Raw genomic sequence first — 19,525 nt, forward strand, 5'->3', positions numbered from 1 at the left:
GCCCTGCTGCCCCCTGGCGGCCAGGGGAGCGGCTGCGCCGCGGGGAAACTGAGGCACGACCCCGACCCCTGCAGCCCTCCCTGCTCCCTGCCTCTCCTCCGAGGTGGGGGGAGCCGAGCAAGGGGCGCAGTGGGGACAAGGGCCCCTTCAGAATTGTCGGGGGGGGGGGTCAAGGGGACACAGCGACTGCAGCCCTGCCACCCCTTTATCTGGCCCAGATGCATCAGGATCAGGTCGGAGAAGCCCAAAGCCTCAAACCAAACCCCAAAGCCCCACCGCTCCGCACCAGGCGAGGAGGGATGGTGCGCGGCCCCCCCGGCACAGGGACACGTGCCCGGCCACAGCCCGGCCAGCGCCCACCTCCCCGAGGCCCAGTGGTGGCACAGAGCAGCGCTGGCGCAGGGGGGGCTCCTCCCCGATGCTCTGGGGGGTGGCAGGGCCGGATCCTGCAAGGGGGAGACCCCCGCGGGACCAAGCGGGGCTGCCTGCCCAGGGACAAAGGACGAAGCCCCACGCTGCGGGGTCACCGCTGGGGACCCGCACGCCGGATCCGGCCCCTCCTTGGCACCCGGGAAGGGCTCCCCACCAGGCCCCTTCCACTTGCCCAGTTTCGGCCGAGCTAGGCGGGCCGGGGTTACCCAGAGGGCAGAGGCGCCGCGGTCTGTGGGAGAAGGGCCACCAGCATCAGACGTCACCGGGGCTCACCCAGGGGCGGGGGTGAGCCTGGGCTTGGGGTGGGGGCACCCCACCTGCTGGGGGCTGCATCCCCCCAGGTGCCCCCGGGGCAGGGAACCCACGGCACAGGGCAGGTGCCCCAGGGGTGCCCAGGGTGAGCGGGGTGGGGGCGGCTGGTTGTGCCAGGTGCTCACACCCACCCCCCTGTTTCCCTATTCCCCCCACCCCCCCACACTCGAAGCAGACGCCTTCGGGCAAAGAGCAGCCGGGTGCGGTGCCGACGTCAAGCCCTTACCCCTGCCCTGTGCCACCCTCAGCTGCGCAATTCCAGCCCGGGCACCCGAGGGAACAACACCGGGGTTTGGGTGAGCTGGGACCTCTGGGTGTCCCCCAGATCCGGGGGGGGGGGGGGGAGGGGGGACAGGGGGGGCTCCGGCCACCGGGTGAACCCTGCGGGGCTGGGATGGGGCAGGGGTCCTGCTGGTGACCATTGGCGGGGGGGTGGTGGACACAGGGTGGGTCCTGGGCCACCAATGGTTTTGGGGACCCACGGGGGTGACGCAGCAACCTGGGGACCTTGCTGGGTGCTGGGCTCAGGACCCCGCACCCAGACCGAGCCCAGCCCTCCAGGCCGGACCCTGGACTCTGGCAGGGCGCTGCCCACCCTGCATGGCCCCAAACCGGTCAGGTCCACACCGGGTGCCCCGTATGGGGCCGGGGCAGGGGCAAGCACGCCGCCTGCATCCCCTCCAGCAGCCACACACGGGCACCCCCCCCGCCGGCGCTGCCATCGCTGCCCAGGAAGATGGGAGACCCCTTCGGCCGCTGGAGCGGCCCCCCGTCCCAGTGAGTGCCCAGCAGGGTGGGTGCCCCGCACCCCCAGCGCTGGGGAGGCGGGAGCCGTGCTGCGGGGCGCGGTGGTCACGGGGCCGTGGGACTCACCGCCATCTGTCTGTCCCGCCAGTAGCGAAACCGAAGACAGCTCCCACCTCTACCACTCCAACAGCTTTGCCCGACCCAGCGGGAAAAGCATCTACAGTGAGTAGCAGAAGCCCCCCGAAACCCAGCTCCCCCCCAGCGTGCCCACCCCTGACCCCCGTGTGTCCCCCCCAGACCAGCGCAAGGACTACAGCCAGAGCCTGCTCAAACCCCAAAGCAATTTCCAGCACCATGTGGAGGTAGGAGCCCCCCCAAGACTACCCCCCTGGTGCCCCACGCTGTGGGGAGGTGACAGGCGCCCCAGGGCACCCCGTGATTCCCCGTGACGTGTCCCCCCCCCCAGCACCTGCTCACCATGCGGCTGGACAGGGACATCCGCAGCACCGAGGACTGCCTGGCTCGCCTGAAGGCGCTGGAGGCCCAGGGCCGGGTCTGGGGGCAGGACCTCATCCTGCACGTCAAGAACCAGGAGCTGGTGCTGAGCGATGTGGAGAGCAAGGTACCGCGTGGCCATAGCACCCCCCAAAAGCTGGCAGCCAGCCAGGAGCAGGCACCCACCCCGGCACCCCCCAGCCCTGGTACCCATTCTGGACCCAGCTCCCCATAAACGCGGTGTTCCCCCCAGCCGTGGCACCCCTGTATGCCTGGCACCCCCCTCAGCCCCACCACAAGCATCAGCCTTCCAATGCCCCCCTGTCCCTGGCACCCCCCCGGCCATGAAACCTACCCCGGACACTTCACCCCCATACATCTCATTCCCCCTCCTGTGGCACCCCACATAACCCTGGTACCCCCGTCATCGCAGCCCTATAAGCTTGGCACCCTCTTTGCCCTGGCGCCTACCACAAACCTTGCACCCCTCTAAGCCTGGCACCCCCTTGGCCGTGGCACCCGCAACCCTGCCTCAGGGCACCTCCCCCAGGAGCCCGATATCCCCCTCACCCCCTGCTCTTGGCTGGGCACCGCATAACCCTGGCACCCACCTTCTCCCTTGCACCCCAATAACCCTGTAATCCCCCTGGCCCCTTGCACCATTATAACCCTTGCAACTCCCTACCCCTTGCGCCCCTATAACCCCGTACAGCTCCCTGCCCCTTGCAGCCCCTATAACCCCGTGCAGCCCCTATAACCCCGTGCAGCTCCCTGCCCCTTGCACCCCTATAACCCCGTGCAGCCCCTATAACCCCGTGCAGCCCCGTAACCCTCGTGCCCCCTGCGGCGCCGTGGGCAGGAGGAGCTGGAGAGCTACCCGCTGGGCAGCGTGCGGGACTGCGCGGTCCTGCTGGACGCCTGCAGCTACGACTCGGTGCTGGCCGTCAGCGTGCAGGAGCAGGCCCCCCCCGGCACCAGCGTCCTGCTCTTCCAGTGCGACCGCATCGGGGTGAGACGGGGCACGGGGGGTGGGGGGGCGGCGAGGGGGGGGCTGCGCACCAGGGCGGGAGGCTGACGGCAGCGGGGCTGTGCCAGGCCCAGACCCTGAAGAGCAGCCTGGAGAAGCTGGTGAAGCAGTGCAAGGAGGAGCAGCACCAGTACGGACGCAGGTAAGGGGCCCCTCCGTGGGGGCAACCGGGCTGGGCCCCCCCAGGCCTGCCCCTAGCCCAGGCTGGGGGACCCCAGGTGGCAGGGGCTGAGGGGGGCTCTCCCTGCTGGTGGGGGACCCCCGCTGCGCCCCTCCCCTCCCCATGGGCGTGGGCCCCTTCTGCCCGCTGCCTTCGTCCCTCCTGGTGTAACCCCCCCACACCCTCCTGGGGGTGGGCCCCCTGCTGCCCCAGCCCCTGGCTCAGCACCCACCTTCCCCCGTCCATGGGTGCGGACCCCCGGCACCCCCACAGCCGGGGGCACAGCCCCATACCGCAGGCGCCTCAGCAGCCCCCCCCCATCCCTCCCTGCCCAGGGCCCCCCCGGAGCAGCTGTCCGACCCGATCCCCCCGTACATGCCGGCCCCCTACAGAGCCCCGGAGCGGTGGGCAGCCACCCCAGAGCCCACCTTACCTGCGCCCCCCCAGCACAGATCATCCTCCTTGGACTACAGTGAGTCGCGGGGGGGTCGTGTCGGGGTGTGGGGAGGGTGCTGGGCACGCCTGGGTCCCCTACAGCGTGCCTCATCTTCCCCGGGAGCAGGGGGGGGCAGCTGGGACCACCCCCCAGCACCAGCTGTCCAGCAGACCACCTGGGTCGACCCCTCGGGCCAGATCATGTCCGACACCGAACGAGACGTGGTAAGTGGCACCCTGCGCACCCCCACCCCCACATCCCCCCCCCCGACCCCCCCCCGGCTCACCAGGCCCTACGCTGCTCCCACAGACGGTCCTCAACCACGTGCTGGGCGACATGGAGCTCTTCGTGAAGCAGCTGAAGGATGCGCTCAGCCTGATGGGCACCAAGAACAAGAAGAAGAAGAAGAGCAAAGGTGGGGAGGGGGGGTTGTGCCGGGGGGGGTGGGGGGAGGTGCCGGGGGGCTGTCCCAGTGCCAGCCCCCCTCTCTGCACCCCTCCAGCTCTGCCGCCCGAGGCCAGCTACAAGGACTTTCTCCAGAAGGTGAAATACGCCCTGAACCTCCTGGTAGGTCCCGGCAGGCGGGATGCGACCCCGTGGCTCTGGGGCGTCTTCGCTGGGGCTACGGGGGGGGTGTGGGGCCGGGGGGGCCACACGGGGCCACGCTCTGATTTCTCTCCGCGCAGGGAATCACCCACCAGCACCTAGAGAACCCGGACGCCCCCCAGCTGCTGCACATCATCTTCGATACCCTGTCCTTCGTGAGTGCCCCGGGAGCAGGACCCCCCCCAGCCAGGGGCTGCCCTCGGCACCCTGCCTTCGGGGCAGCTCTCGGGGTGCTGAGGGAGCCCCCCCGCCCGTTACCCAGGTCCTGGACAACTCCCCCAACCCCAGACTGGCGCCGGCGGTGGAGGCACCGCTGCTGATCCCGGAGGCGGTGGAGCTGCTGGAGAAGACCCTGCACCCGCACGAGTACAGCACCTGGAAGATGCTGGGCATCGCCTGGAACAAGACCAGGTGGGCTCTGGGCCTCCGCCACCGAGGGGGGGGCTCCGAGCGCTGGGGGCACCCCACTTTGGGGGCCGCACGCCCACCACCGCCTCCTTCGCGCCTTGGCAGGGCGGAGTACCCCCACAGCGAGCAGGTGCCCCCCTACATCCCCACCTTCTCCGACGGGTGGCTGCCCCCACCCATGCTGAAACCGGAGCAGCAGCAGCAGGTAGGGGGCATGGGGGGGGGGCGGCAAGGACACCCCGCTGCCTGCCTCGGTTTCCCCACCTTGCTCTCTGAACACGCGCCCCTCTCTGCTCCCCGCACAGTTGCCGGCCACCGGCCACAAGAACGCTCCCAGCTACGGGAACTTTCCCGGCCACAGGAACGGGGACGTGCCCGGCCACGGGAGCGCTCCCAGACGCGGGGATGTCCCTGGCCAGGTGTAAGTGCTCCCGCTGCCCCACGGACGCTGTAGGGGCAGGCCTGCGGCAACAGCGCTGGGCAGGATCCAGCCAGGGTTGGGGGCACCCCTGGGTGCTCACTGCTGCCGCCCCCCCCCCGTCAGGCCCTTTTCGCCCCCCCCCAGGCTGGCGCGGGCTGTGTACGAGTTTCAGGGCAGGAACCCGCAGGAGCTGAGCGTCAGGATGGGGGACACGCTGGAGGTACAAACTGGGGACCCCCAGCGGGCGTTCTCCGGGGAATCAGAGCGGGACCCCCCCCGCGTGGGGGGGTCGGGGGAGCTGCCCCGTTGTCACCGCCTGCCCTAGGTGCTGGACCAGCAGAAGAAGTGGTGGCTGGTGCAGAGCAGCCTGGGGCACAAGGGCTACGTCCCCAGCAACATCCTGGAGCCGCTGGGGCACGAGGACAGCAGGAGCCAGGTGGGTCCCCCCCAGGCCCCCTCCACACCAACAGCACCCGGAGGGGGGGTGCATGGGGGTCACCCCACCGCCCTCTTCCCCTTTCTCCCCCCTCCCAGGTCAGCCCCCCCAACCTGCACATGGGCTCCTCGCCGGCGGAGGTGACAGCCTGGCTGAAGGACAAAGGCTTCTCGCGGATGTGCGCCGTCCCCTGAGTCCCCAGCGCGCGGCCCCCCGTTGGAGGGGTCACCCCCCCGGCTGAGCCAGGCCCCCCCGGCCCCTCACCGTCTGTCTGTCTGTCTGTCCGTCCCCAGCACGGTGAGGTGCCTCGGGGTGCTGTCGGGCCACCAGCTGCTGCAGATGACGCCGGAGGAGCTGCGCGCCGTCTGCCCCGAGGAGTGGCGACGCGTCCTCTTCAAGCTCTCCTCCGTCAAGACGTCCCTGGGGGTGCGTCCCCCGAGCCCCCGCACCGTGACGCCCCCCCCCGATGGGTGCTTTCGGGGAGCAGGGGGGCGAGCCCCGGGCTCCCCGCTCCATGCTCGTTCTCCCCTCCCTACAGATGAGCCCCAGGGACTGAGCCGCAGGGAGCACCCCGATGCCGTCCCCGACGTCCTCCTGCTGCCACCCCAGGACAGAGCGCCCCGGGGGGGGGGGCAGCCCCGCAGGACTGGGGGGGCCTGGCAGGAGGGGGTTCCCCAGCCCCCTATGGTGCCCATTCCTCCCAAAAGCACCAGCGGTGGGGAGCTGCTGGGGGGGCACCGGGGACTCCCGCTCTGCAGAAGCGGGGGGGAAGCCGGGTACCCCCCGGGGGGGCCATGCACCGCGAAAGGCTCGTGCGAGCCCTGCAGGGCCGAGCTGCTGCTGTGGAAAATAAAGAGAGTGACAGCACCGGGCTCTGCGCGGAAACGGGGGGGCCCACACCCCTGCCCCACACCCCCCCCGCGCTACCCGAGCAGGGCAGTGAGGGGGACTGGGGGTGACACCTCTCACAGGGGTCCCAAGGGGCACGGCTGTCCCCATGGGGGCACAAAGCCCCCCCCCCAGCACCACCTCATTAGTGGGCAGATATGTGCTAATGAGCACCCCCCCCCTGTGAAAGGGGACCCAGGGCTCCTTCCCATGGGGACATCCCACAGAGGAGCTCGACCCCTGGCGAGGGGGCGCTGGGGGCACGGCAGGGTGACAGCCCCCTCCCAGCTCGCTCTGCCCCTGCCCTACGGTCCCCCAAAATGGGGAGGGCCAAGCCCAGCGCCTCCCCCCGGTGCCCCCCCCCACACACACACACTCAGGAAGGACTCAGGGTGCAGGATCTCCACAATTTATTGTGTTTGGGGTCCTCACACCTACAGAGCCCCCAGCCCCACTATGGGGGGGGGGCAAGCCCCCCCACCCCTACTCCTTCTTGTTGCCCCACTTGGCCATCTTGTTGTTGATGGGCATCTTCTGGAAGCGGCTGGACTTCATGTAGGCAGCGACCTTCTCCAGGGCCTGCGGGAGCAAGGGGAGTGCCGGGGACCCGTCCCCCCCCCAGCCGTGACCTCAGGGGTCCCCACCCACGGCCCCCCCGCACTCACCCCGAAGCGGTCCATGAAGTCCTTGAGGTTCTTGTAGGGCTCCAGGCACTTGGGCTCAAAGATGCTGTTCTGGTCCAGCACGTCGAACATGAGGAAGTCCACGAAGGTGAGCTGCGGGGGGAGGGGGGGGGGACACACACGGTGAGGGGCAGCGTGGGGACGCCCCCCCCGCCCCGCTCCCCGGCCGTACCTTGTCCCCCGCAAACCACTTGCGGTCCCCCAGGAAGTTGGAGAAGAGCTTCAGCTTCCCCGGCAGCTGCTCCAGGTACCCCGGCTTCAGCTTCTCCTGCGAGGGCAAGGAAGCGGCCGTGGCTCCCGCCGCCCGGGGACACCCCCGCGTGGGGTCCCCGAAATGACCCCCCCCCCCCCCCCCCGCAGCCCCCCGGGGGGGCACTCACAAAGTCGGGGTTGTAGCAGACCATGACCAGGCTCATGCGGAAATCCATCACCTGGTTCTCCAGCATGTCCACGCGCAGCTTCTCCTCCTCCGTCTCCCCGCCTGCGGGACGGGGCAGCCGTCAGCCCCCCCCCCCCAGCAAAGCCCCCCCCCGGCCCCGCAGCCCCCCCAGCACTCACACATGTTGTGCTTGCGGGCGATGTAGCGCAGGATGGCGTTGCTCTGGGTCAGCTTGGTGCTGCCGTCGATGAAGTAGGGGAGCTGGAAGGGACGTGGGGGTGTGGGGACACCGGGGGGGGGGGCGGCAAGGGAGGGGACACACGGCGGAGTGCCCCCCCCACGGCCCCCCCAGCCCCAGGCCACCTACGTTGGGGAAGTCCAGCCCCAGCTTCTCCTTCTCGTTGATCCACTGGCTCTTGTCGTAGTCGGGAGCTGCGGGGAGAGCAGGGGGGTGAGGCCGTGCTGTGCCCCCCCCGGGGGGGCGGGGAGCTGGGTGCCCCCCCCCCCGGACACAGCCCCTCCGTTTGGGTCTCAGGAGGGGACGGAGGAGCTGGGGGGGCCCTGACGCCCCCCGGCCCCATTACACAAGGCCCCCCCCCAGCTGCGGAATCGGAGCGCGGGGCCCAGCCGCGTGCCCCAGGAGAGCAGCGGGGGGGTCCCGGGGGGGGGAGACGCGCCGCCCCCCCCTCACCTTCCCCGCAGCTGTACAGCTTGTCCTCGTAGGGCGTCTCGGTGTGCTCCAGCAGCAGGCGGATGGCGTGCGCGAGCTGGGGGGGGGGGGACACGCGGAAATGAGCCCCCCCACGGGGGAAACTGAGAAAGCAGAGCCCCGGGGGTCGGGGGGGGGGGAGGCGGGGAAGCCCTTAACCCCCCCAACCACACCGTGCCCCCCCCTCCCCCCCGTGCAGGGCCCCCCCCACCCTCCGAGGCACGAGGCACTGGAAGGGGGGGGGGAGGGGAGGCAAACAACCCCCCACGGGGGGGGGCTCAACCCCCCCCCGGCAACATCAGGGCCCCCCCCAGCCCCCCCCCAGGGTTGGGGACCCCCCCGGCCCGCCCCGCCCGGGCGCGGCCCCCACGCACGCCGCGGATGTCCCAGTAGCCCAGCACCGCCATGGCCGCCATCGCTGCGCCCCCCCCGCGCCCCCCCCCTTCCCCTTCGCCTTCCCGGGGCGGGGTTTGGCGGGGGGGGGGGGGGGGGGCCTTAAAGGGGAACGCGGCTGCGGGCGGGGGGGGCCGCGGGGCGCAGCCCCCCCACCCTGGGCCCTACGGTGTGCATGGGCCCCCCCCCCCACACACACACGGGGGGGGCTCTGCACTGCCCCGGGCTGCACGGGGGGGTTTCCCCTTTCTTCTGCCCCCCCCCCCAGCTGCACAGCAGCGGCCCCTGTCCTGGGGCCCCTTCCGCCCCCGCACGGTGCGTGGGGGCCCTCCAGCCTCCCTATATCCGGGGGGGCACGGAGGGATGACCCCCCCCCACCCCCCCAGGACGCGGGGGGGCGCCGTCACCCCCCGGAGCCGTCCCCAGGGTCCCCTCCCCTCCCAGCACCCCGCGGCGGCTCCACGCACACAGATGGAGGGTGCGGACCCCCAGCTTTATTCTGCAAGGGAGGGGGCTGGGGGGGGGCACGCGTGGGGGGGGGGCACGCGTCGCGGTCACTCCTTCTTGGTGCACCACTGCGCTGTCCGCAAGAAAATGGGGGTCTTCATGAAGCGCCCCGACCGCATGTACGCCCCGACCTTCTCCAGCGCCTGCGGGGAGCAGAGGGGATGGGGACGGGACGGGGACGGGGACGGGGATGGGACAAGGATGGCGATGGGGACGGGGACAGGGACGGGGATGGGGACAGGGACGGGGACGGGGATGGGGACGGGGACAGGATGGGGACGGGACAGGGACGGGGACGGGACAGGGACGGGGATGGGGATGGGGACAGGACAGGGATGGGGACGGGGATGGGATGGGGATGGGGACGGGACGGGGACGGGGATGGGGACAGGGACGGGGACGGGGATGGGGACAGGACGGGGACGGGGATGGGGACGGGGATGGGGACGGGGACGGGGATGGGGACAGGACGGGGACAGGACAGGGACGGGGACGGGGACAGGGACGGGGATGGGGATGGGGACGGGACAGGGACGGGGACAGGAACAGGGACGGGGACAGGGCTGGGAACAGGGACAGGGCTGGGGACAGGGACAGGGATAGGGATGGGACAAGGATGGGGATGGGGATGGGGACGGGGATGGGGACGGGACAGGGACAGGCCTGGGGACAGGACGGGGATGGGGACCCTGGGGTGCCCCCGCTCACCTCGAAGCGCTGCAGGAACTGGCTCAGGTTGCCCTGCAGCTCAGGGCAATCGGGGACAAACATGCGCTGCTGGTCTAGCACGTCGTACGCCAGAAAGTCGATGAAGGTGAGCTGCGGCGAGGGGGGGCGACAGTAGGGTCAGCCTGCCGCCCCCAGCCCGCAGCCCCCCCAGCCCCCAGCACCCACCTTCTCCCCAGCAAACCAGGCCCGGGAGCCCAGGAACCGCGACAGCTCCCGCAGCTTCCCCGGCAGCTGCTCCAGGTACGCCGGCTTCAGCTTCTCCTGTGCACAGGGGGGGGCAGAGCTGGTGCAGGGCCCCCCCTCCCCAGCCCCCCCAGCCCCCGGGGGTCCCAGCCCCGTGGCCGGGACCAGGCAGGAAGGGGCGCGTCCCCAGCGCGCCTTTGCAGTGGCAAGAAGAGGCCGCGGTGTGTTTTGTGATGCCCCCGTGTCCCCAGCCGGGCTGGGGACCCCGGGGGGGTCCTGTCCCCCCGTCCCCCCCCCATGGCACTCACAAAGTCGGGGTTGTAGCAGAGCCGGATGAAGCTCAAGCGCAGATCCATCAGGTGGTTCTCCAGCATGTCCACGTGCACCTTCTCCTGCTCCGTCTCCCCGCCTGCGGGACGGGGCAGTCGTCAGCCCCCCCCCAGCAAAGCCCCCCCCGGCCCCGCAGCCCCCCCAGCACTCACACATGTTGTGCTTGCGGGCGATGTAGCGCAGGATGGCGTTGCTCTGGGTCAGCTTGGTGCTGCCGTCGATGAGATAGGGCAGCTGGGGGAGGCAGCGGTGGGGGGGGGGGTCAGCCCTGGAAGCCCCCAGCCCCCCCGTGCGCCCCCACCCCGTGCCCAGCCCCCACCTACGTTGGGGAAATCGAGGCCCAGCTTCTCCTTCTCCTTGGTCCAGTCGCTCGGGTCAAAGTTTGAGGCTGGGGGGGGAAAGGGAGATGGGGGGAGCGGGGGGGGGGGGGCACAGGGAGGTGGGTCCCCCCCCCGTTCCCCCCACCGCACCAAGGAGCCGGGGGCGCGCAGAGGGGGCTCCCCAGGAGCAGCCGCTCCCCCCCCCCCGCTCCCTCCCCTCCCTTCCCCCGCTCCCCAGGCACTGAGCCAGGGCCAAAGTCCAGGGCCGGGGGGGGGCACAGAAGGCCGGGGGGGGGGGCACAGAAGGCCGGGGGGGGCACAGAAGGGCCGGGGGGGGGCACAGAAGGGCCGGGGGGGGGGGCACAGAAGGGCCGGGGGGGCACAGAAGGGCCGGGGGGGGGCACAGAAGGGCCGGGGGGGGGCACAGAAGGGCCGGGGGGGGAGGCAGCAGGGGGCCCCCTCCTCGGGCCGCGCTGCCCCCCTACCTGGCCCGGAGCTGTACTGCCGCTCCTTGTAGGGGGTCCCGGTGTACTCCAGCAGCAGGCGGATGGCGTGGGCCATCTGGGGACAGAGCACGGCGCCTCGTCACCCCCCCGGCACCCCCCGGCACCCCCCGGCACCCCCCGGCACCAGGACCCCCCCCCCGTCCCCCTCCCCTCTCCCCGGGCTCACCCCGCGGACGTCCCAGTAGCCCAGCGTGACCACCATGGCGACTGCGGGGACAGCGCTGGGGACAGAGCTGGGGACGGACGGGACGGGACGGGACGGGACGGGACGGGACGGGACGGGACGGGACGGGGGGGGCGGGACGGGACGGGACGGGACGGGACGGGACGGGACGGGACGGGACGGGACGGGGGGGGCGGGACGGGACGGGACGGGACGGGACGGGGCGGGGGGGGCGGGACGGGGGCGGCACCGAGCGGCCGAGCCCCCCCCGCGCCCTCCCCCTGCCCCTCCCCGCCTCACGCCCGCAGCGCCAGCAGCCGCCGCCCCCCCCCGTGCCTCGGTTTCCCCCCAGCTCGGGGCTGCGCTGTGCCCCCCCCCCGTTCGGCTGCACCCCAACCTCACAGCACCCCGGCTCTTACTTAAATACTTTTATTTCTCATGCTTTTTTTTTTTTCTTTCTTTTTTTTTTTTCCTGGTGGCCGTGTAGTCACCAGCACTTGACCTCGGAGCCCACGCCGGGGGCACAGGAGGGGGGGGGGCACACTTGGGACAGGGCGTTGCCCCCGCGGGACGGAGCCCCCCCGGCAGCGCAGGGGACGGGGGCAGGCAGCCCCCCGGCCCCACGCCTCCCTCCGGGCGTCCCCTGGGCCACCAGGTCCCCAGCAGGACGAGGGCACGGGGGGGGGCGAGGGGCTGGGGTAGGTGCTGCACCCGGCCTGTCCCCACAGCCCCTCGTGGCAGGGCGAGAAAGAGGACGGAGATTGGGGCAGGCCCTCCACGGGCAGCGGGACCCCCGCCGGGACGCTGGGGGGGCCCCGCACGGCATCCCCGCACCCGGCACCGGGAGGTGAAGCCGGGGCCCCCGACAGTGCCCGTGCCCACGTCACCACCCCGAGCCTGGCCCCAGCAGGGTCCAACCCAGCTGAGAGAAAGCAGTGGAAAATAACCAAGAAGGCAAAAAAAAAACCAACAACAACAAAACGCTACCAAGAGAAGGGAGCAAAGCCCCAGGGCAGAGGCACTGGCACAGCCCTGGGGACAGCAGGGGCGAGCAGCCCAGGGCGCTGGGCAGCAGGAGGGGGGCAGCAGCGGCAGAGCCCGGGGGGGGGGGGGGACACGGGGCCGGGAGCGGGGGGGTCAGCGGGGGGGCAGAGCGGAGGTGATGGTGAGCGCGTCCTCCTCCTGGATGGTCTCCAGCTCCTCGCTCTGCACCGCCTGCGTGATGAGCGTCAGCTCCTGGCACAGCGTCTCGAAGCGGTAGCTGACGCGGATGTCGGGGACGTTGGTGCGGCGGATGTCGTTGCCCTCCGGGCCCTCCTTCAGGTAGTGGGGGCCCAGCCAGTAGCTCTTCACCTGGGGGCAGAACATGGGGAGGCTCCTGCAGCCGCCCGCCCCCTCCCCGCGGAGCGCGGGGGTCCCGGGGGGGGCCAGGGGCAGCGGTACCTTGTGGGAGAAGCCGCTCATGAGGACGCTGTTGCGGGCCAGCTCGCACATGTCGCAGGAGCTCAGCTTCCAGACCTGCGTGGCGATGCTGTACTCCTCCATCAGCGGCTCCTGGGGGGGCACAGCCTCAGCACCCACCCACCCAAAGAGGACGGGGGGGCCCCAGCTTCTCCCACCCGCCCTGGACCTCCAGCACCCTCCGCAGCCCACTGCCCTTTTCTTCCTCCAGGCCCCCACCAACCCCGTCCCGTGGCCATGGCGGGTGCCCCACGGGGGTTCGGGGGGGGCGGGGTCCCGTGGTCCCCCCCAGCAGCTCACCTTGGTGAAGTGGAACTGGAGGGGGTCGTCGGTGGAGAGGGAGACCATGAGCCCCCGCGAGAGGTACTCGGGCAGGGGGTTGCGGTGGTAGCTGAGGAAGAGGCTGTTGTTGCTCAGCGGGGACATGGCGATGCCGATCTGCGCCAGGTAGTACAGGTACTGCAGCACGGGGGCCTGGGGGGCACAGCGGGGTGAGGGGGGGCCCGGCCGTGCACCCCAGCCGCCCCCCAGCGCCCCCCCCGCCCCGCTCACCTTGCGGAGCAGCAAGCCGTGCGAGATGTTCTCCGACACCATGAAGCCCGAGACGAGGTGGTGGATGGGGCCGGCCTCGCCACAGTGCGGGCGCAGCACAAAGGTGTGGAACCCGCGTTTCCTGCCACGGGGGGACAACCGTCAGCGCCCGCCCCCCGCCGAGACCCCCCCCCCGAGCACCCCCAGGCGCGGGGCCTTACCGTCGGAGGTGGTTGAGCACCGTCATGTTGGCGTACATGTAGTACAGGTAGTAGGAGTAGGGCGGGTTGTCCTCCTCCACCCAGTTCCCTGGCAGGGGGCTGTCCAGGTTGAAGATGTGGTGCTCGGGCTTGGACTCGTCATCCACGCTGTCGAAGCCGTCCACCTGCAGGTGAGACAGCGCCGGGGTCACCCCGCCGCCAAGGACGCCCAGCCCCGAAGCTGTGAGGAAGGGAGGGAGCGGGTCCAGGCTGGGGGTGCAGGTGCCACCGGTGGCCCCCGGCCCCCCTGCAGGAGGCGGCGCTCACGTGCTCCAGGAAGAGGTGCAGCTCGGGGTGCTGGGCAGGGTGGATGGTGGCCTCGTAGAGGGGCAGGAAGATGTTCTCCAGCATCTCCTGGAAGTTGGCTAACTGCTTCTTCGTCCGGTAGACGTCGCTGCTCGGGGACGGATGACGGTCAGAGCCCGGTGCCCCGTCCCAGCCCAGCCAGACATCGGCTGGGTGCTCCCGGTCCCCCCCACAGGACACGGCCCAGGTGGGGGGCGGCTGCCCCCCGGCACTCACAAGAGCCGGGGCACCTGCACGAGCCAGCGGACGTTGTTGGAGTGGACGCGGTGGTTGACGGCCCAGCAGGCCAGCTTGTCCCACTCATCCCGGGAGCGGCCGTAGATGGAGAGCCGCAGCTCGGCGTTTTGGTACTTGCTCTCCTCCAGGTCGGACATCACCTCCTGCCAGGGAGGGGGAAGCGTCACCCCTCGGCCACCAGGACCAGGGACATGGGGGGCATTGCCACTGCGAGCACTGGAGGGAGGGAGACACGGGGCCTCACCTTGATGATGTGGGCGAAGTACTTCCCCGAGACGCGGTTGTCCGTCTTGATGAAGATCTCCCGCAGGATGGACTCGCCGATGGGGTTGTACTTGGCATTGAACTTGTCAAAGCGGTGGAAAGTGTTGCGGTCCTGGCATGGGGGCACAGACGTGAGCTGAGGCTCCCCAGCACCATGGAGCCACCAAAACATCCCCATCCAGAGCTTTGGGCACCCCCACCCCGCCATGGGATACCCCTGGAGATCTCCCACCGCAGCCAGAGACGAGCTGGAGGCCCTACTCATCTCCAAGATTTGGGGATGTTTCCCCGTACCGCGTGGACGTCCAGAGTGTCCACGCTGAGGTCGTAGGCAGTGAGGTTCATGGTCTCGAAGACCTCCTTGAGCGTCTGCTCCTTGCCCTTCTCCACGTGGACGATTTCATCCAAGTGCTTCTTCATGGCCCGCTTGATGAAGCGCAGGAGATGCTTCTGGTTCATGCAGGACGAGGCGTGGATGTGAGTGTCCACCTGCGAGCCAGAGGCGATGCTCAGCCCCGAGAGCCGCCGGGTGCTCCCTGCCCGAGCCAGGGCCACCGCCACGCGCCAGCCGTACCTTGCGGATGTTGTAGAAGTCGCGGTGGGGCACCTTCTTCTGGGCCGCCAGCTCCTTCATCTCGTTGAGCAGGACGTGCATCTGGAACTTGGAGCTCAGGTACTGCAGACGGCGGTAGCAGAAGGATTTGCTGCCCGAGGCAGGGAGGGGGCATCAGTTTTGGGGAGAGAAGGGAGAAAATCCATCCCCGAAAGGCTGGTGCCCACCAGGAGGAGGGGACACGGCTCTGGACTCTGGGCCGCCCCCCCCTTGCATGGTGACCATGAGCCAGGACAGACGTGGGAGCTGCACCAGGACCAGGTGCCACAGGCACAGCCACGTCCCCCAGTGCTGTCCCCAAGGTGCCCACCCCCGCGGCAGGGCCCTTCTCCTCACATGGGCCCGTTGATGATCAAAGCCATGAGGAAATTCATGTCTGCGATGAACTCCTGCAGGTCGGGGTACGGCAGGTCCAGCTCCGTGCTCCTGCCGGGCACAGAGACGGTGCAGTGGGTCGGGGGGGGGCTGTGGCACGCGCCCCCCCGTCCCCAGCCACCCACCGCAGCCCCTCGCCCAACCCATCGCAGCGGCGAGCCTCCCCCCCTCACTTGTCGGTGGGGTCCTGCTTGGTGTAGACGTGCACCACGCCATCCACCATCTTCAGCCCGAAGCCCAGGTCGGCCGGCATGGTCTGGGGGTCCCACTTCTCGTAGGGGTGCTGCTCCGCGAACGGGGGGTGCACAGGGGCATCTGCGGCCAGGAGAGACCCCACGGTCACGCACCGGACGGCTCCCCACCAGCGTCCCCATCCCCAGCGTAGGGACCCTCCTGTCCCACGCTCACCAGCGGCCACGGGGGTCTCGGGCACCTCCTCGTAGCCACGGGTCTCCAGGGGCTTCTCGGAGAGCTCCTGCAGGTAGCGGGCGGTGGTTTTGCAGAAGCTCTGCAGCGACAGCCCCATGTACTTCTCCCGCAGGAACAGCGCCTTCACCACGCTCTTGGCCGCGTCCAGCAGGTCCGTGAAGGGCACCTGGGAAGGGACACAGGAACAAAGTGGGGGGGGATTTCACCCCAAAACCTCCCATGGGTGCTGAAGGGTGCCCCTCGAGGGGGGCAGAGGCTCACCCCGCACTTCTCCTCCCCGGAGATGGTGACGCGCTGGAACTCTCGCTCCAGCAGCGCGTCACGGTCCTTGGGGACGTGGTCCACCAGGTCCTCGCTCTGCTCCTTGAAGAGCCTGCGGGCACGGCCGGCGGCCGGTGAGACGGGGACACGGCCTCGCGCCCCCCCCGGGGGCTGCACCCGGCCCCCGGTGGCAGGAAGGTGGTGGCGTCCCCGCAGTGCCACCGCCGGGTGCGGGCAGCTGGGTGCCACATCCCGGTTGGTGGCAGTTGTCCCCCTCTCCACCCCCCTGTGCCCAGACGCATCCCCCAGCCCCACAGGAGCACAACGAAAAGTGGGGGGGGGACAGAGAACGAAACAACTCGTGACAGAGACAACTCCCAAGCGGAGACAGGAGGGAGGGGACACGCAGCGCCGGGGGGGTGACAGGGCCAGGCTGGGGACAGATCTGCCCCACGCCACCAGCAGGGACCCCAGCTCACCCCAAATCCCCCATCCCTAAACCCACCCCCCCGGGGCGCATTAACCCCTTCACTGCCAGCCTCGGCAGCAGGGCTGGGGGCACCTCTCGGCTCTGTGACTGGGGGAGCGGTGGGGGGAGGCCGGGCCAGAGTGGGGCTGGGGGGACCCCGAGCCCCCGGTGTCACCGAGCCAAACACTCACTGTAAGTCCGCAGCACTGTCAACTTTCAGGAAGTCCTGTTTGGCTCTGAGCAAAATGTCGGGCTCGAGTCTGGGGACAGCGGAGGGGACAGCCGGGAGGGGACAGCCAGGAGGAGAGAGGGGCCATGGCGTTGGGGGGGGGAGAGAAAACACCCCATTAATGCCCAGCCCAACAAAACCACACAGAAACCAGAAAAAAAAATAAAAAAAGAAAAATAAGACAGCAAGCGCAACACCCACGGGAGAGGAGAGGACACAGAGCTGGCACAGAGGACTGACAGCCCCCAGAGCAGGGCCGGGGTGCCCGCGGTACCCGGGGCGGTGGCTGTCCCCGTGTGGGGGACCTGTCCCAGGGGGACCCCGGCTTACTTCACGTCCTGGCTGATCTGGCGCTCCAGGCGCTGCCGCCGCTCCTCCAGCTGCTCGATGGGGCTCTCCTCGGGGAACTCGTAGGGCGCCGTCCGCATCTCGCTCTCGGCCAGCGAGCGGCAGAACAGCTCCTGCGGGCCCACCGCCGCCGTGAGCTGCGCCAGGTCTCAGCCCGCAGCCAGCCCTGCCATGAGCTGTGCCGGGTCTCGGCCCATACCCACTGCTGCCACGAGTTGTGCCGGGTCTCAGCCCGCACCCAGCCCCGCCACCAGCTGGGCCTGCCCTCAGCCCGTGCCCACCGCTGCTATGAGCTGTGTTCAGTCTCAGCCCACAGCACGGGGACACCGAGGAGGCCACGCTGCCGGGCTGTGGGGACACAACCTCGGGGGTGGAAGGGGAACAGCCACAGGGTTCCCCCCCAGCCCCAACCCACTGCAGAGCCCTGAATGGGGGACACAGGTTTGGAATCAATCAGGTGCGTGGGGTCACTTCCCCGCCACCACGGCCCCTGAGCGGGCAGGGGGGCGGACGTCAGGCTGTTGCTGCGTCCCGGGGGAAAGGAGGTTGGTGAAGCCCCCCCCAGTCTGAGACCTGGCACACCTGGGGTGCAGGGAGGACCCACCTCAGCGATCTCCTTGTACTTGCCATCCATGGAGGTGCGCAGGTCGACAGGGAAGTGCTTCAGGCAGTGGGGTGTCCCGGGCAGGGAGCGCGCCGACTGCAGGGGCCGGGTCCCTGGCCCCCCCCGCAACTCTGCAGGCACAGGCACAGCATGAGCATGGAGTGGGGGGGCTGCCTGCGCCCCGCTCCCAGGCAGGCAGGGGTTAACCAGCCCCCCCGCAGCCCTCTGGAACTGGGATCCTGGTCCCACAGTGGTGGGGGAGAAACTGAGGCAGCGCCAGGGCAGGAGCTCCCTCGTCACCCATCAGGGGACGTAACGAGCCAGCACCGGTAGTGAGAGAGGGGCTCGGGGACGGGGCCAGGACCCCCCAGGGCTCTGCCCACACGGGTTGGGTCACCACGCTCCGTCCCTCGTCAGGCACTGGTGGCAGCACGGGTGCCCGTGTCACCCCACGCGTCACCCCACGGCACCGCGGGGCTTGTCCGGTGCCGCCCAGCGAGCCCGGTGCTGCCGGGACATGCCCAGCGCCCTGTGCCACCTGCGACACCGCCGTCACCCGGTGCCACCGGGACGTGCCCAGCACCTTGTGCCACCCGAGCCTGAGAACAGCCCCGACAGCCCCCCCCGAGCCCCCCGTGAGCATCCCCACCGGCGGGGTGCCAACCATCACCCGCCCCGTGCCACCGTCACCCCGTGCCACCGCCACCCAGCGCCCCGATACCCCCAGGGGCTGACCCACGAAGCCCCCCCAGCCCCAGCTCCCCCAGGGGCTACTGCCCCCCCCCCCCCCAAAAGCCGGGTGTGCCGGGGGTGCCCCGGGCCCGCATCCAAGCCAGCGCCAGCCTTCCTCCGCCTCCTCCTCCTCCTCTCCCCCCCCCCCCGGCAGCTCGCACAGCCGCTGCGCCACGGCACCGCCGCAGAGCCCCCCCCCCGCCCCCCGCTGCCATCCGAGGGGGGGGCGCCCGGCACCGCCCGGGACCACCGGCACCCCCCGGCCCCCACCCCCGGCCGAGAGGAGCCCCCGCCGAGCAGCCCCGACGCCACGGTGATGGGCGCACAGCCGCCCCCCCCCAACACCCCCCCCCAAAAAATATCCCCCAAAGCACCCCCCGGGGGCCACCACCCGAGCTCCCCCCCCCCCCGCAGCAGCGCCCGCCCCCCCCCCCGGGTCGCTGCCCCCCCCCCCCCCCCCGCCGGCGGCCTGGGCCGCCCCAGGGGCTGCGGGGGGGGGGGTCTGGGGAGGGGGCGCCCCTAGCTGGGGGGGGGCTCACCTGCGGGGCCGGGGGCCTGCAGGCTGCCCCGCTTCTTGAAGGGGAACTTGGCCGGGGCGGCCGAGGACATGGTGGCTCCGGGGTAACGGGGGGGGGGGGGGGCGGGGGGGGGCGGCCCCCGGGGCCCCGCGGGACTCTTACGGCGGCGGGGCCGAGCGCTGGCCGCCGGCTCCCTCCCCTGGTTGATGATTGCTGCAGGAAACCGGGGCTGGACCAAAGTCCCCGGCGGAGGCAGGCCGGAAGCCGGCCCGAGGAAGAGGATGGGGCGGGGGGAGGATGTGGGCGCGGGGCGGGGGGGGAGGAGGGGGGGGGGGGAGGAGGAGGAGGAGGAGGAGGAGGCGGCGGCGGCCCGGGGTTGTCGGAGCAACCGGCCCCGCGGCAGGGCGGGGGCTCGCCCCCAGCTGGGGGCTGCAGCCCCCGGGGGGCGGCGCTGCCCCCCCCCCCCCCCGCCGCAGGCCTCGCCCCCCCCGGGATGTGGAGTTGCCCCCCCAGGAGTTGCCCCCCCCCAACGCGTCAGCACCTCCAGCAGCCCCCCCGCAGCGCACCGTGCCCCCGGGACACGGCTCCGACCCCCCCCCAGCACCGCACCCCCCCCCC

The 19,525-nt window shown here is 71.1% G+C and overlaps 4 protein-coding genes across 8 annotated transcripts; 1 reads left to right on the forward strand and 3 right to left on the reverse strand.

The window, feature by feature from the left end:
- Nucleotides 1-1,003: 1,003 nt before the first annotated feature.
- Nucleotides 1,004-6,168, forward strand: EPS8L3 (EPS8 signaling adaptor L3). 4 transcript variants are annotated; one of them, XM_066982853.1, is made up of 19 exons: nucleotides 1,004-1,040; nucleotides 1,429-1,521; nucleotides 1,640-1,713; nucleotides 1,789-1,853; nucleotides 1,958-2,113; nucleotides 2,846-2,995; nucleotides 3,082-3,155; nucleotides 3,509-3,833; nucleotides 3,919-4,024; nucleotides 4,112-4,176; nucleotides 4,296-4,370; nucleotides 4,478-4,626; nucleotides 4,729-4,828; nucleotides 4,929-5,044; nucleotides 5,168-5,264; nucleotides 5,370-5,480; nucleotides 5,579-5,658; nucleotides 5,774-5,906; nucleotides 6,019-6,168. In XM_066982853.1, the coding sequence occupies exons 2-19, from the start codon at nucleotides 1,481-1,483 to the stop codon at nucleotides 6,034-6,036; spliced, it is 1,935 nt and encodes a 644-aa protein (XP_066838954.1). In that variant the 5' UTR covers nucleotides 1,004-1,040; nucleotides 1,429-1,480; the 3' UTR covers nucleotides 6,037-6,168. The 4 variants fall into 4 exon arrangements, with proteins under 4 accessions (XP_066838954.1, XP_066838955.1, XP_066838956.1 ...); XM_066982855.1 differs by lacking the exon at nucleotides 1,004-1,040 and having other exon boundaries at nucleotides 1,280-1,521; nucleotides 3,509-3,645; nucleotides 3,736-3,833; XM_066982854.1 differs by lacking the exon at nucleotides 1,004-1,040 and having other exon boundaries at nucleotides 1,277-1,521; nucleotides 5,189-5,264.
- A 593-nt stretch (nucleotides 6,169-6,761) lies between these two features.
- LOC125181147 (glutathione S-transferase Mu 1-like) lies at nucleotides 6,762-8,660 on the reverse strand. The gene is made up of 8 exons (XM_066982858.1): nucleotides 8,514-8,660; nucleotides 8,122-8,197; nucleotides 7,798-7,862; nucleotides 7,610-7,691; nucleotides 7,432-7,532; nucleotides 7,224-7,319; nucleotides 7,034-7,144; nucleotides 6,762-6,947 (listed from the first exon to the last, which is right to left on the reverse strand). Exons 1-8 carry the CDS (start codon nucleotides 8,553-8,555, stop codon nucleotides 6,852-6,854), a joined length of 669 nt encoding a protein of 222 aa, XP_066838959.1. The 5' UTR covers nucleotides 8,556-8,660; the 3' UTR covers nucleotides 6,762-6,851.
- A 346-nt stretch (nucleotides 8,661-9,006) lies between these two features.
- Nucleotides 9,007-11,433, reverse strand: LOC136786926 (glutathione S-transferase 2). Its single transcript, XM_066982859.1, has 8 exons — nucleotides 11,274-11,433; nucleotides 11,087-11,162; nucleotides 10,605-10,669; nucleotides 10,434-10,515; nucleotides 10,260-10,360; nucleotides 9,934-10,029; nucleotides 9,748-9,858; nucleotides 9,007-9,182 (listed from the first exon to the last, which is right to left on the reverse strand). Exons 1-8 carry the CDS (start codon nucleotides 11,307-11,309, stop codon nucleotides 9,087-9,089), a joined length of 663 nt encoding a protein of 220 aa, XP_066838960.1. The 5' UTR covers nucleotides 11,310-11,433; the 3' UTR covers nucleotides 9,007-9,086.
- A 252-nt stretch (nucleotides 11,434-11,685) lies between these two features.
- Nucleotides 11,686-19,060, reverse strand: AMPD2 (adenosine monophosphate deaminase 2). Of its 2 annotated transcripts, XM_066982851.1 has the most exons (18): nucleotides 18,929-19,060; nucleotides 17,658-17,788; nucleotides 17,036-17,166; nucleotides 16,668-16,736; nucleotides 16,008-16,119; nucleotides 15,726-15,912; nucleotides 15,491-15,632; nucleotides 15,279-15,368; nucleotides 14,904-15,033; nucleotides 14,624-14,818; nucleotides 14,310-14,441; nucleotides 14,045-14,208; nucleotides 13,790-13,916; nucleotides 13,484-13,647; nucleotides 13,284-13,404; nucleotides 13,032-13,205; nucleotides 12,714-12,824; nucleotides 11,686-12,623 (listed from the first exon to the last, which is right to left on the reverse strand). In XM_066982851.1, the coding sequence occupies exons 1-18, from the start codon at nucleotides 18,996-18,998 to the stop codon at nucleotides 12,408-12,410; spliced, it is 2,466 nt and encodes an 821-aa protein (XP_066838952.1). In that variant the 5' UTR covers nucleotides 18,999-19,060; the 3' UTR covers nucleotides 11,686-12,407. The 2 variants fall into 2 exon arrangements, with proteins under 2 accessions (XP_066838952.1, XP_066838953.1); XM_066982852.1 differs by lacking the exon at nucleotides 16,668-16,736.
- Between the last annotated feature and the right edge of the window lie 465 nt (nucleotides 19,061-19,525).

Source organism: Anser cygnoides, chromosome 25 (assembly GCF_040182565.1).
Source record: "Anser cygnoides isolate HZ-2024a breed goose chromosome 25, Taihu_goose_T2T_genome, whole genome shotgun sequence".
In the NCBI taxonomy this organism is placed as follows: domain Eukaryota; kingdom Metazoa; phylum Chordata; class Aves; order Anseriformes; family Anatidae; genus Anser; species Anser cygnoides.

What these genes read in the sequence shown, in the direction of transcription:
- LOC136786926 (XM_066982859.1), bottom strand. Translation starts at nt 11,309, where the DNA reads ATGGTGGTCACGCTGGGCTACTGGGACGTCCGCGGG. An exon ending in CCTGGTTTGCTGGGGAGAAG is followed by an intron (nt 9,859 to 9,933) that starts GTGGGTGCTGGG and finishes CCCTCGCCGCAG; the next exon opens with CTCACCTTCATCGACTTTCT. An exon ending in AGTTCCTGCAGCGCTTCGAG is followed by an intron (nt 9,183 to 9,747) that starts GTGAGCGGGGGC and finishes TGCTCCCCGCAG; the next exon opens with GCGCTGGAGAAGGTCGGGGC.
- AMPD2 (XM_066982851.1), bottom strand. Translation starts at nt 18,998, where the DNA reads ATGTCCTCGGCCGCCCCGGCCAAGTTCCCCTTCAAGAAGCGGGGCAGC. An exon ending in GCAGGCCCCCGGCCCCGCAG is followed by an intron (nt 17,789 to 18,928) that starts GTGAGCCCCCCC and finishes CTGTGCCTGCAG; the next exon opens with AGTTGCGGGGGGGGCCAGGG. An exon ending in CAGATCAGCCAGGACGTGAA is followed by an intron (nt 16,737 to 17,035) that starts GTAAGCCGGGGT and finishes CGCTGTCCCCAG; the next exon opens with ACTCGAGCCCGACATTTTGC.
- LOC125181147 (XM_066982858.1), bottom strand. Translation starts at nt 8,555, where the DNA reads ATGGCGGCCATGGCGGTGCTGGGCTACTGGGACATCCGCGGC. An exon ending in TCTGCTACAACCCCGACTTT is followed by an intron (nt 7,320 to 7,431) that starts GTGAGTGCCCCC and finishes TTGCCCTCGCAG; the next exon opens with GAGAAGCTGAAGCCGGGGTA. An exon ending in ACTTCATGGACCGCTTCGGG is followed by an intron (nt 6,948 to 7,033) that starts GTGAGTGCGGGG and finishes TTGCTCCCGCAG; the next exon opens with GCCCTGGAGAAGGTCGCTGC.
- EPS8L3 (XM_066982853.1), top strand. Translation starts at nt 1,481, where the DNA reads ATGGGAGACCCCTTCGGCCGCTGGAGCGGCCCCCCGTCCCA. An exon ending in AACCGGAGCAGCAGCAGCAG is followed by an intron (nt 4,829 to 4,928) that starts GTAGGGGGCATG and finishes CTCCCCGCACAG; the next exon opens with TTGCCGGCCACCGGCCACAA. An exon ending in ACGAGGACAGCAGGAGCCAG is followed by an intron (nt 5,481 to 5,578) that starts GTGGGTCCCCCC and finishes CCCCCCTCCCAG; the next exon opens with GTCAGCCCCCCCAACCTGCA.